At 36.4% G+C, this 13,492-nt stretch overlaps 1 protein-coding gene across 1 annotated transcript in view; it reads right to left on the reverse strand.

The window, feature by feature from the left end:
* The window catches only part of MALRD1 (MAM and LDL receptor class A domain containing 1), a 229,147-nt gene that overhangs the window by 202,580 nt on the left and 13,075 nt on the right, over positions 1–13,492 (reverse strand). Inside the window, 4 exon segments of the mRNA XM_066316924.1 lie at positions 1,305–1,512; positions 3,740–3,832; positions 9,573–9,730; positions 13,253–13,396. Coding sequence (XP_066173021.1) covers positions 1,305–1,512; positions 3,740–3,832; positions 9,573–9,730; positions 13,253–13,396 — 603 coding nt within the window.

Below are 13,492 nucleotides of genomic sequence, written 5' to 3' on the forward strand. Positions count from 1 at the left end.
TTCATCATTCTTTGAAACTTAAAAAATGATTATTTTTATTTCCAGTTGTTCTTCACCACAATTCTCTCTCATTGCTATGAAATGGGATTGCTAAATTGCTGATAAATAAAGTCCAGCTTTTAAAGTACAAATCACTTTCTTTCCATTCCTCCCAAAGAACTTACAAGGACTCCCCACACTCCTACCAGTGGAGGTAGGAGAGACACAGAGCTAACAACAAAGGGTCAAGTCTTGTAAAAATGAAAAAAAGCTCTCAGAGAGGGAGCCCCTAACGTGTGCTTAGATTATACCCAGAGATAAAACAGTATATACCTTCCTCTTTAAAATGTTATTTCAGCATTTGCACTTATTACTTGCTGTAGAGACAGTTCCCACATGGTTAGTTAAATAATTGACAAAAAAATTAAAGATTCAGACTGAGAGTTTAAAAATTGGCCTGCAGTCACAAATAGTTCTTAAAATCTCATCAAGCAATCAGAAAATAAGACATCAGTGTTTTTCATCCTGCGACCTTAAACAATACACAAAATTTTAATTGGTGCCTCCCAGCAGCAATATATATTATCACCAGTGTCTTAAATATGTGCACATTTTTTATCTGCAATACATATTTAAGTCGTACTACCACATGCAAACATAAAAACTTATGCACGTGCTATAATAATGACTTTACAAATGATAGGGTCTCTAAAGATGTTTTCACATGGAGATTAAAAATTATTCAGGATTATTACAAACCATTTTCATTAATTTTAATTATTTTCTTTTTCCTTTTGATTGTACAGTAGAAAGTATGGCTTTTAGACAAAGTTACCTTCAGCTGCAAATCTAATGAAGAAGATGTAGCTTCTGACCTGTGGCCCATTTCTGTGGTGATTTGCATCATAGTGTAAAATATCATGTCACTTAATGCATTTTCCGACAGTAATTCACAAAGAGTCTAAATTAGAAAACTGTATGGACAACAAATCCCAAAGCAGATTTAATTCCCTTGCAAATTAGGGAAGTAGAGGTTATAAAAGTGGTATGTAGGGAATACATTTAAGCAAAAATACGGCAAATGTTGCATTTCAGCAGATTATTAAACAAATTACTAGCTCGATCTAAAACATAATGCTGTGGCCAGACAGAGAAGCACAAAGCAATGGAACGTTTTCTCTAACATGCATGTCATTAAATATTCTGAGGAAAAGAAGCCATAAAAATTTAAAGTAAATAATTTTATTTCTAGTGATTTGTTGAATGTTTAGGTTTCCCAACTCTGTTCAGCAGAGTGTCCCTCTAAAGCAATGGGAGTCACTCACAGCAGGTGCCTGGGTCCTCAGTGCTGCCATCAGGGCACTCCAGGTGAGAGTCACAGGCTGATCCAGGTGCCGTGGGCTGCCCATCCCTAGCGGTGGATTCTTCCAAGGAGCAGAAACCTGGTGGCTCTGATGGTGCAGCATCCATGAGCTGGATGTTATTCAGGCAGATGAAACCTGCCCTTCTCTGGAGTGTTCCTTTAAACACAAGCTATCAATTGTTACAGTTAAAATATTTGCATTAACAGACAACAGAGTGGAATTGATTTTTATTTACACAAAACAGTTCTAGGTGTAAAAAGTGCTGCATGATTTCCATTTCAAAACTGCAATAAATTTCAAATCACAATCTGAAATTTTGTCCAACTATCTCAGGTTAAAGTTACAGAAAATTTAATGAATTCCAAGAATGAAGTAAGAAAGAAAAAAAAGTTCATTTTAAAGAAAAATTCCTTATTTCATGAATTTTTAGCTAAAAATTAGTAATGTCCCTGTGCTTTAGAAAAGTGTCCTGAAATTTAATATTCTAAAGGATCCATCTTCCTTTCTGAAGTGTCTTCAAAACCTCAAATTGTAGATCCACAAGAAAAAAAAAATCAGTTATAGGTACATAAAATGGGCTAGGGACTGTCATCAGACGCCAACTGGTACATCAGAGCTTAAGAACTGATAATTGTTTCATCATGTAAAATAAAATGGATTCATCCTTCGCATCATTCAGTCTCTGCAGTGGGGTTGGTCCCTACCTGCCTGTAACCCTGGAACCATTCTGGGCACTGGATGGGAGGTGGCTGGTTTGATTAGATCAAAACCTTTCTAGGAACCATGCCGATGTTTTAATTATTGGGACAATCAAGCGCCAGTCCTGGGCCTATGCCCTCGCCCTGCTTATCTTACTGCTATTGACATAGACACAGAGATTCAAGGAGCATTTCTCTCTCTCTGACAGTTCCCTTGCTCTAAGCAGATTTAGTACAGGCTGATTTATAGCAATGAAATTCCAGAAGAACATCTGTTGCTCCTGGCCACAGTGGAGCCCAGCCCTGTTGGCTCTCAGAGCGATGGAATTACCCCATTTGTGCTCTCCAGGTTTCTTTTGCTGAGATAAAGCAGCAAGCAGGAGGAAGAAAGCTTGGATTCATCAAAAAGATTAGGATGGCAATAAAAGAAAGCACTGAGAAACAAGAGCAGGAGTTGGAGGAATAAATAAAAACAGATTTGTGGGCTTTGAGAGGCTAGGACATGACCAAAGTGTGAGTCTCAGAAAGTAGTTATGTGCAAGGGTCAGAAAGCAGTGTAAGAGTATCTGACAAAACAGAAGGAAACTAGAAATTATGTCATTTGGAGCACAAGCAGAAGGGTCTAGCACATCCCCAAAGCCTGGGAATTAGGTTGGAGTGAAATCTCAATAGACATTTTTCTTTCTAAAAAATAGGAGTTATATAGGTCATGATCTTCCCCTGGAGAAAATTTCTTCAAAGTTACAGAAGTTTTCTAATAGTTTCCATTCTCTCTCTACCAGTTCAAAAAGCAGAACGCTTTGCTGAAAATTTGAAACAAGCACAAATATATATATGTATATATATAGTTTTTATCTATCTTTAGTGAAAGTAAAGATTTTTTCCCTAAGTGGAGGGATCCTTACAGTCTTTGTACAAAAATATATAGTTTTGGCTTCCTACTTACATATATATATACAAGCTGAGCAGGCGTTTGTTTATTTATTTTTAGATACTGCAGATAGCTTAATTACACATCTGCTTGTGTATTCAAAATTGTCCTTGTGGGAAAAGGAGAGACAGGCAACAGCGCACACTTAGAGCCTACTAGCTTGCTGAAACGCATTCATTCTAACATCTGTCAAAACATCAATTCTTGCAGTGGGCTTAGTCTTTGTCCTTTCACAGAGATTATATTTTCAGCTGATTGCTGAAACAGTAAAATATGATGGCTATTTACAGAACTACAAACAACCTGTAAATGAAAAATTACTCAAAATGGAAACTTGTAAATTAATATAAGAATTAAATAGTTTCAATTTAGCACTTATCTCTGTTTCTGAAATTTCAAGGAGAAGGTATCTTCTCAATTAGTGATTTACATAATTTCACTGAAGGACCATTTACATGATCTCCCTTAACAATATATATACATTTAAATGAGTTGGTAATTCCTGAGTTGGATTCAGATGTCTAATTAGAATCAGATGAGATTTGTATTAATTTTTTTTACATATTATGTAAGTCCAGCAGTGTCTGTATGTCATGTTTGTGTACATGTTTTCTTGAGATACAACCAGAGATTTACTCATATTGAAGCAATGAAAAAATAGCTAGACATTCAATACACACACAATTTTAACAAATTTTTAGGCTTCTTAGAAGATTTACGAAGTAAAAAATCTTCAAAAATCAAGCACATGCCTTTTTCATTCATACCTTTATATTTTCTTGCCCCATTGGTAGCTGTATATTTACTTTGACCCATTCCTTATTAGTCATGATCTTGGTTTCCCACAAGACATGCTCCTCCTGTAAAATGTAGAAAACAATGTTTAAAGATAATTTTTTGTTCCTCCAGAAGTTATCAAGGCCATTTTTTGTCCTCCATCTTTTCATCTCCCAGCCACACAACCACTATATGCAAAGTTGCTCTATGTGTAAAATAGAGCTTCTCATATTCATCTGCAATCTTTGTACTGAGGTCTGTTGGAGAGAGGGTAAGCAGCATGTATTTACTGTGACTAAACAGACTAATAATATAATTATCAGGAGCTGAGTTGGTAGAATTAAAGTTAATTAATATGTAAATTAAGCCATGTTATTGCTGAATTTAACAATATGTTTCCGTGGTGTTCTCTACATAAGTTTCCTTTTCATAAATAATGGCTTATATTGTGTTGTGTAATTAATTAGATTCAGTTCTCTTAGAACTGAATTCTGGGTCTGCCAGAATTATCCAAGCAATTGTGCAAAAAAATGTTCTTTTAAATCCGTAAAGCAAGCACACAAAGTACAACCTAACAACTTTTAGTCATGCTCTGAGTTACCTCAACCCTCCCATTTTCATTCCACCTCCTAAGGATAAAAGGAAGAGTGCTGGATGTGGTAAGACTCCCTTTATGAAAGCACTCCAAGCCCTTTTGATTCAATAATCTAGCAAAACTACAACTCACTCTGTTTCTCGTCATGATCTTGTTTGGAACACACTGAGGCATAAAGGAAAGAAGGCAGAAATTTGAACATAATATACCCAAACAAAATCTTTTTAAGAAGCAGTTGCAAAATAGAGCAAAACCAAAAAGACGGAAAAAACCCTCGGGAAAAGTTAATATAGGCTATACATACAAACAGACTTACCATTAAAAATATCAGTATTTGAGACTATTTTTAGGAAGCTGCAAAGTATTGGTCATACTTTTTCCACAGAGGATATTACAGAATTAGTGGCAGTTCAAAAAAAGATGCAAAGCAGGATAAGAGAAATGGAGAGAAATTGAAAGCATAAAACCAATTTATCTTACAGGAGATTAATAAAAGGGGTCATGATAGGTATGTGAAATATTATCAATATTATAGGCAAGGACAGTTACCTTTTTCCTGTTTTGTAATATAAAAGAGAGAAGTGGCTGTGAGCCAGCAGAATAACATTGATATGAATTGTGATGAGCAGACAATTAGTGCTCTTTTCCTACCAAGGCCATTCTGATATATCAGCAAAGCTGGAAGATTAAATCCCCATTGAACATGGGTTCAGAGATCAGTTTTGGAAAACTGCAAGACAGGGCCAAGGCAATACGTTCATTTCAAACACTCAGTGACAGAAGAGATCAAATTGGATAAAGCACGTGGCATATTTGATTTCAGAAATAAAAGTCAGCTATGAGTTTCTGCAGCAGTATAGGATGTATTAGTCTACTGTTTTACATGACATATTCAGCAAAAGTATTTCAATATTGAGGCCACTTCATTCTGTGCAAAACTTGCTTCATTTTACTAAATAATTCAGCTTCCAAAGGAAATCTATTAGCCCACATTAGACACGTATAAGACACAGGAAAGGAACCATACTGCATGGCAGGTTACAACCACAGCCTGTGGTTAAATTTCTGGTTTTATTTAACATAGTCCCTCCCATCTGCATGCCCAAACCCTTCAAACACATTTGTATATCTTTTGAGGAGCATTGTATTTTCTGTGTATTTGACCGGATGAACCTCAATACTATAATTTTGTTCAGCTTCTGGTAACAGCTTAGAAACCCAGCCCCATGACCATTTTTCTCCCAAACCAATTTTAATACAAATAGCTTGTAGCAGTAAAGTTTTGCGTGTTCTGCATAGTTGCCAAGTCTTCTGGGAGTTTTATTTACACTGAAAGCTGTAAGTCATCTCAGATGAACCAATATTTTAAGCAGATTGTGTGATTTTATACAGTTCTAATAAGTCAACAATGTAATTTCTTTTCCTCACAATTCTTGTAATATTCACTCTGCTTGTCATATTCTTCCACCTCTTTGCTACAAATGGGTTAACCCCTCCAGCACATTCCTTATGTCACCAGCCTTCTTCTAAAATATGGAAGGTGCTGCTTTTCCAGTAATTTCCTTCAAGATTTATTTAGGTGATGCAGAGCAGCGTTTGCTCAAGATAACTTCACTCTGTGCCCCTTACTGTGATATATTACTACGATAAACAACTTTTTGTAAAGCTAAAATGAGCAAGAATTGTTCCTTTTCCCCACACTGTGGTTTTTTTTTCTGAGATAATGTCACTCAGATTTGAAGGATGGAAAAGAAATCATGACCTTTTAGAAAAGTCTCCATTTATTAAATATTTTTCATATATATATATATTTACATTTCTCTATCAATACATGCACTGCTGTGCAACTGCACCCATTATTTTACCCCTACTTTTCTTTGCAGAGAAAAATTTGCAACAAAGGTATATTTGTTCCCCCCCAATGATTAATCAACTTTACCTTCTGCAGAGGACTCATATGACTTTTGCAAGTGTTGTTGAACACATAGAAAAATGTTAGTGTATTAGGATACAAACATACTTGCATGCATAAGTATTAGCTGAAATTATCTTTTATTTTTAAATTTCTGTATTTTTCAGAGCCATGCAAGATGTAAAAATTAAGACAATAAAAGGAAGAAGAATAAGCCCATAACTTAGGGGAAGTAGCAAACAACTACTGAACAGCAAATGATAGACTCAACATTGTATAATTTGGTTTCTGTTTTTACTGAAAATGCTAAAATTTATCTGTCAGTTAACAAACAGTTAATTTTGTTATTTGAATGTACAAACTGAGAAATGGAATACTGGAAAGCAGTGCCATGGAAAGGGACTTGGGGGTCTTGGTCCATGGCAAGTTGAACATGAGCCAGCAGTGCCCTGACAGCCAGGAGGGCCAGCCCTGTCCTGGGGACATCAGGCACAGCATCACCAGCCGGGCAAGGGAGGGGACTGTCCTGCCCTGCTCTGCACTGGGGCAGCCTCACCTCGAGTGCTGGGGGCAGGTCTGGGTGCTGCAATGTAAAAAAGACTTTAGGCTATTAGAGAGCTTCCAAAGGAGGATGGTGAAGGGCCTTGAGGGAAGCTGTGTGAGGAGTGACTGAGGTCACTTGGTCTGCTCAGTTGGAGGAGAGGAGGCTGAGAGGAGACCTCATGGCAATCTACAACTTCCTCATGAGGGGAAGAGGTGGGGCAGGCACTGACCTCTCCTCTCTGGTGAACAGTGACAGGACCTGAGGGAATGGCCTGAAATTGTGTCAGGGGAGGTTTAGGTTGGATATTAGGAAAAGTTTCTTCACCCAGAGGGTGGTTGATCACTGGAGCAGCTCCCCAGGGAAGTGGTCACAGCACCAGCCTGACAGGGTTTCAAGAAGCATTTGGACAATGCTCTCAGGCATAGGGTGTGACACTTGGGGAGTCGGACTTCAATGATGCTAATGTGTACCTTCCAACTCAGGATATGCTATGATTATGTGAATATTTTTTGTGTTAGTTGAACAGTTAATATTGCCAAATAGGAATTCAAACATGGACCAGAATAGGCAAATAATGTTACAAATACATATAAACCAGAAGTACTAAGACTGGAATGGAATCAAAGTTCAAAGACATATGAGTCACAATTAAGAAAGAAAAATCAAATGGTCAAATGCAGTGGTGTTTATAATGAAGAGCAGTTTGGCAAGCTGGCAATAAAAGAGGAAAAGCTGCAGATTATCATGGAGTGTAAGTTAAACGTAAGCAAACAACAAGTTACTGTTGGCAAAAGGAGCTCATTTTCCTTGTCCTTCCAAGAGCAATTTAAATTCCCTGTCATCTGATTGATACCATAATGTCTGTATTAGAAAATATGTTCACTCATCTTTGCTCTCTCCCTTGAAAGACTGAGGAAAGCCAAGAATAAATTTACAACATCTGTGTCACTTGCCTCTAAGAACAGTACAGAAACTGTACATTGGGTATAATCCACTCTCCAGCTGTGTCGGGCCTGTCAGTGCTGGGAATTAGCAAGAGTTATTCAAAGACAAGAGGTTTTGATCAATAAATAGAGTGATGAGATGTGCAGGAATTGCAAGGTACACATGATTGAGAGGTTATTTTGAATGACAGCTTCCAGGACAGCAGCTCTGCTGTCTTCCAGGGTCAGAACAAGCACTTGACCCTCACTTCTGTTTCTTAGTATTGGGTAGTTTTGAAGATTCATCTGTTTTTCATAAACAACCTAATGATTCAGTAGCAAAATGTGTAAAAGCCAATTTTCCCTTCATTTCAGTTTAAGAAGTCTTAAACATGAGTCTGTAGGTTTACTTCTAGGTTAAATTAACAGAGACATTTGTGTTCCTGAAGATTTTTCTGGAAAATTTTGCAGTATGAGTAAATCACATCAGCTTTAAGTTAAGTCTATGTGCAATGAATACATTTCTGATTTGAAGGAGAAATTCAATACCTAAAACATAAAAAGGCCAAGAGAATCTGTGGAAGAAGAATGGACTAATTTAATAAATGTGAGAAAATGTTCTTCTAATGAACATGTAAGGACCAGTTTATCAATTAATTCAATCTAGGCTTCCAGTTCTATGGGAACTTAGATGTCAGTTTTTTTATGGTTTTTGGTCACATAATTTGCTCTTTTTTCAGGGAAAGAAAACTCTTAAATTGGGTCCATTGATGCTACTTAGGTGAACAGCTGAAATCAATATTCCTATTCTGTCTCAAGGTTGCTGAGAGTGTCATACCTGGGAATTTATTGGCAAATACTATGGCACAAAACTCTGTGTGTTCTGACCAGAACAGTGATTATGTTACAATTCCCTGACACAGTAATGGGTCATAGAAAAATACAACTATTGGCTTTTATAAATGAAACATGAGCAAAAGCCTGGAGTTGTTTTCATGAATATTCAAAGGCACAACTGTAAAGAAATAAGTTATTTCCATTACCTGTCCTTATTTTAAAACCTTTTGGCTGTGTTACACTTCGGGGGTTTCTTTGTGAAAAAAGTGGATCTAATATTTAAATATGTGTATTGCTTGGTGATGAAAATTCAACTCCAGCATCAAGATATGAGAGCCATTAACTTAATGAGAGCAGTTCTACTGCTCTTGCTTTCATTAAGTAGCAGTGCAAAGCATCAATACTTACCTATTAAAACAGACTTCCAAAAGCAAGCATCTTAATATTAGAAAGTCTCACAAGGTATGGGAGGTAAGAAAGATGAAAACAGTTAACAATGCTCAACTGGCATTTGTGTTTCTGGCAGGGCTCTTTTATCTACTAATAGGTAGAAGAATAGAAAAAAACCCCTGCTTTAACACTTAGAGGAAGACAAAGTAAAGCAGGTGTTTAATCAAGAACTTTCCAGTTATCCTGAGTCAACAACTTTCTTTTTTAATATTTCTCCATAGACAAAAGCACCTATTTTCTTATTTCCATAACAGGAATAAGGCTAGAAAATCTGTTACTATAGATTCTCCCCTGAAATCTGAAATTTATTTAATTGTTTAATAGCTGGGCTTGTCCTTCAAAGTCTCATTGCAGAACATTCACCCATCAAATTAGTTTATAGCCAAGATGGCAAACACCCAAGTTTTGCAAGTGCACAGACCAGTGGAATGGTACCAAGTCACTTTTTGCACAAGCTGACTCAGGGGACAGGCATGTAGCAGCAGCTGTACCTTGCATTTTGTCTGGCAACACATGGGCTGCCATAGCTTTACCTTTTGGAAATGAACACATTTCTCCTTACCTGATTCATAAGCAGTACTGCCTTGAGACCACTGCTATCTGCCATGGAGTAGTGAAACTGAAAACGGCAGTTCTTGCTGGAACAATGACACATGGAGCTGTTTAGATGGGCCCTTTCATATAATGCATTGTAATTAGCTTCTAACCACTCAAAATGGCCTGAGGGGGAAAAAAAAAAAGAGAGAGAGAGAAAATAAAGGTCACTTTTTCACAGACCATTATTTTCTTAGTCTTTGAAAAAGGACTGCTCCCATGAAATTACACCAAAGACCCATGCCAGAAAGAATGAAATCTGATTATCATGCTGATGATGTGACTTGGATGTCATCTGTTTTCTGTTAAATATATATATATATATTCATTTTACTCACAGGTAGCCCCAGCAACCACAAATTACATCAGTCAATAATATCTCAAAGTTTTTACTTTGCATGCTAAAATCTGCGAGAAGTCCCAGCTCAGCCCCCTCACATATACAAACATGCAATATGTAATGACAGATATATGTGGACACTGGGCTTTCTTCCCACTGTGGCTCCCAGGAAATATGCTTTCTTATGGCACTGCTTAAAAAGACAAAACAAAAAAAGGTCATCTGCATTACTGCTGCAGGAAGCAGTCACATCTCCACTGTGTAATATCAAGGTCTTTACTTCTCAGACAGAACTTCTGCAACAGAATGTTGGAAGCATATTGTCTTCCCACCTGAAGCAGAAAAGCAATTTGTGCTCCTCTTGACCTGCTGGCCCTTATAAAAGCATTCCAGCAGAGATCTAAAGGAGTTCTCCCTCCCCTGAACAGTGTCTATTAGTTTCAGAAATAAAAAGGCTAAATATTTTTTACTATATATATATATATCTGCTCTTTCCCCTGCCTCCTCAGTAGCTGAATATTTTGCTCCTTCTGCAGCAACTATTAAAGTAATAAACCAAGACTGATTAAAGGTCTTAAGTCTGCAGTTTCTGTGTTTATTTCTCTAAATACAATTTATCTCAAATGCAGATGTTACACAACCTCAAGGTGAAGGAAGTAATTTCACAATAAAAATGCTCATTTATCCTTTTTCTTCTGTTGTCTATTTACTCTTTGTGCTATGCAATGATTTACACTGTAATATGTTCTTGAAATATCCTTGGAGTTAAGCTTGTGATTTCATGCCAGAGAAACTAACTTTTATATAAGGGAATATTGTAGATTAAACTGAGATTTCTCTTTGACAGACATGAACAAACCTCTACACTTCTATGACTACTATCTTGTGCATAAGAGAAATATGCAACATCAGAAGACATGCTAGCAGTTGCTTATCCAACTTCAGAGTTCTCTGATGAGAACCAACCAACCAATTTTAGTTTCAGAACCCAGTGATACTTAACATCCTTTTCCCTCTTTCTTTTCAAGTACTCGAATCTTTAAAAGCAGGGCAAAGAAGAGTTGACATGATTTTTTTGACAAGAAGGCAAGTGCACTGCTTTAAATAAATCAAAGTCCTATGAAGTACCCAGAAAAATCCTGTGTCCAAAGAAGCATGCTTACTCTTCTTTAGGGAATGCATTTTATACAAGTATCGTGATTGCTTCTGCTTAGTCCAATGTAAGAAGCATAAACTATGGAAACTATGATAGCATACATGAAACATCAATAAAAGAAACAAGAAAAAAGTACTTTCTGAGCGTTATTACAGGGGAATAAAAAACCTCTGTAAGAACTTTTGACACTAGAGAAATTAAGAGGAAAAATTATAGATAAATTTCCTACAATACAAAACTAGAGAAACAAAGAAATGAAGGAACAAAGGAAAAAAGTCTTCCAAGGACAGGAAGTATCTTATTAAATTTAAGGATATCCGCAAGGGAGGATTATTCAAAGGCTATAAGAAATCTTTTCTTTATAAATATCATTGTTTAGACCTCTTCCTTATAATTCATGTCTTACCTCTTTTCTATTCATAGAAGTTAAAGCTTTGATCAAAATTAGAATACAAATCTTAGTCAAGCTCTATTTGCATTGCAAGTTTGAGGCCTCAAGTATGGAATTTTTTGTAGTTTGCATACCATTTTTTTCATTTTTAGAATTTATTCTATATTCAACCTCTTCAATTTGTGTCTCAACACATCTGCATGAATAGAAATACTGGAAGTATTGAGAGGTCAGCAATCACAGTTCAGATTTTCAATACTTTTCAATGTTCATGATGAATTAAATTTTGTGTGTTGTTTTGATGCTTGTCTCTTCACACATTTTCATTTTTCTTCATGACTTAGAAGCACAGGGAATGTCCCTAAGCAGCTGAGGAAATTCAGCCTACTCAGCTGCCTGTGCATATCCATACAATAATGCCCAAGCACCTATGCAGGAAACATTCCCAAATATATTCTCTTTCCACAGACAGTGCCTGTAATACAGTCCTGTAAAAGCCCTTTTAGAATTTCAGTATCTTTTCTCAGTATTGCCCAAAAAGGGAAATCCAAACCCCTTACTAGCCCGTAAGATGTCATGTTAAGGTATGGCACAGATACAACAAATTTCAGAGGGGTTTCTCAAATAAAATCAAATGAAAAAAATCTCTCTTTGTTAGATAACCCAGCAGAAATTGGAAGATGATATGACTCTTCTCCTTACATCTAAGGGGAAAAGAATCTGCTTTACTCTATGCTCTCCCTTATACATACCTATAAAAATTAATTTTAACATAGTGTATACACTCAAGCACTTTTCCTTGATGTTCAATGATAATTTGACTTATGGTTACTAGACTGTATTGAAACACATGCTAAGTTTTTTTAAAATCTTCCTTTAAAATGAAAACAATATCTAACATTCATTCTGCTTCTATCAATGAGATGTGTTCTGTTTCTGTGGGTTCAAAGTTCAAGCAGTAATCTCCACGATATCAGTTCTTCAAAGCTGCATCACAAACTGTTCTATTACAACCAGCAATACTTGACCCCTCTGAAGGCAGTCTCAGTACACAAGCCAAACACTTAACAAGAAAGACAATTCCATCTCACAGTAAAACACTTAGAGATTTACATCCATTAAGCTTTCAAAAACATTTCCCATAAACCCATAGACACACACTAGACAGTGGCTTCAAAAACAAGTGATGCTCTTTCCTTCTTAAAATTGCAGCTGGACTAATTTGATTTATTTTAAAGGTTGGACACTATTTTCTAGAATAATTTTTTATTTACAGTTGCCCTAATAAGAGGTTTAAAATGAAGTTCCAGACTGTAGGCTCAAGCAGAGTAGTACTACACAGGACAAATTGCCAAGTATTTAAATCAAACAAACAAAACAAAAAAAAAAAAAAATTACACACAAGGGCTGTGGGATTAGATGGATTTGATTTAATTTCACCAAACTCTTGCACAGATCTCATACAAAGAATAAACTGGAGAATAAATCAGCTATTAGTTTATATTGGAATTCTTATGTTCAAATATTTCATGAATACCTGAAAAAAAGTTAATTCTTACAACAAAATATTTTATGTCTTATGAGCAGGAGTGCTCATGATGTCCTTATTAAACAGCCAAAACAAAACCTAACTTAAGTACAAAACACATACAATTACTTTATGTAGTTCTGTTCTGTTTTAGCATTGAGGCAGCATCTTGCCATAAAAAGCACTATATTCTTCATGACAGCTAGTAATTTTGAGTTAAATTAAATCCCCACCTTCAGTGCTATTGCTGGAGTCCTTCAGGAAGGAGCAGGAGGCAATCTTGTGCTGGGCTTGCGGCTGTGCCCTCTGAGCAGACTCAGCCCCCTGGTCTGAGTGCCACTCACAGACGCCAAGCTCAAAAATGGACATCTGTGGTACTAAAAGACAAACAATCACTTCTTAAGAGGCCATTATTTACCAGACTATTCCCCATCAGAAAACTATGCTTATTAAACTCCTTGACAACATTCCTG

The sequence above is a fragment of the Sylvia atricapilla genome, chromosome 1 (genome assembly GCF_009819655.1).
Source record: "Sylvia atricapilla isolate bSylAtr1 chromosome 1, bSylAtr1.pri, whole genome shotgun sequence".
NCBI classification, from domain to species: Eukaryota; Metazoa; Chordata; class Aves; order Passeriformes; family Sylviidae; genus Sylvia; species Sylvia atricapilla.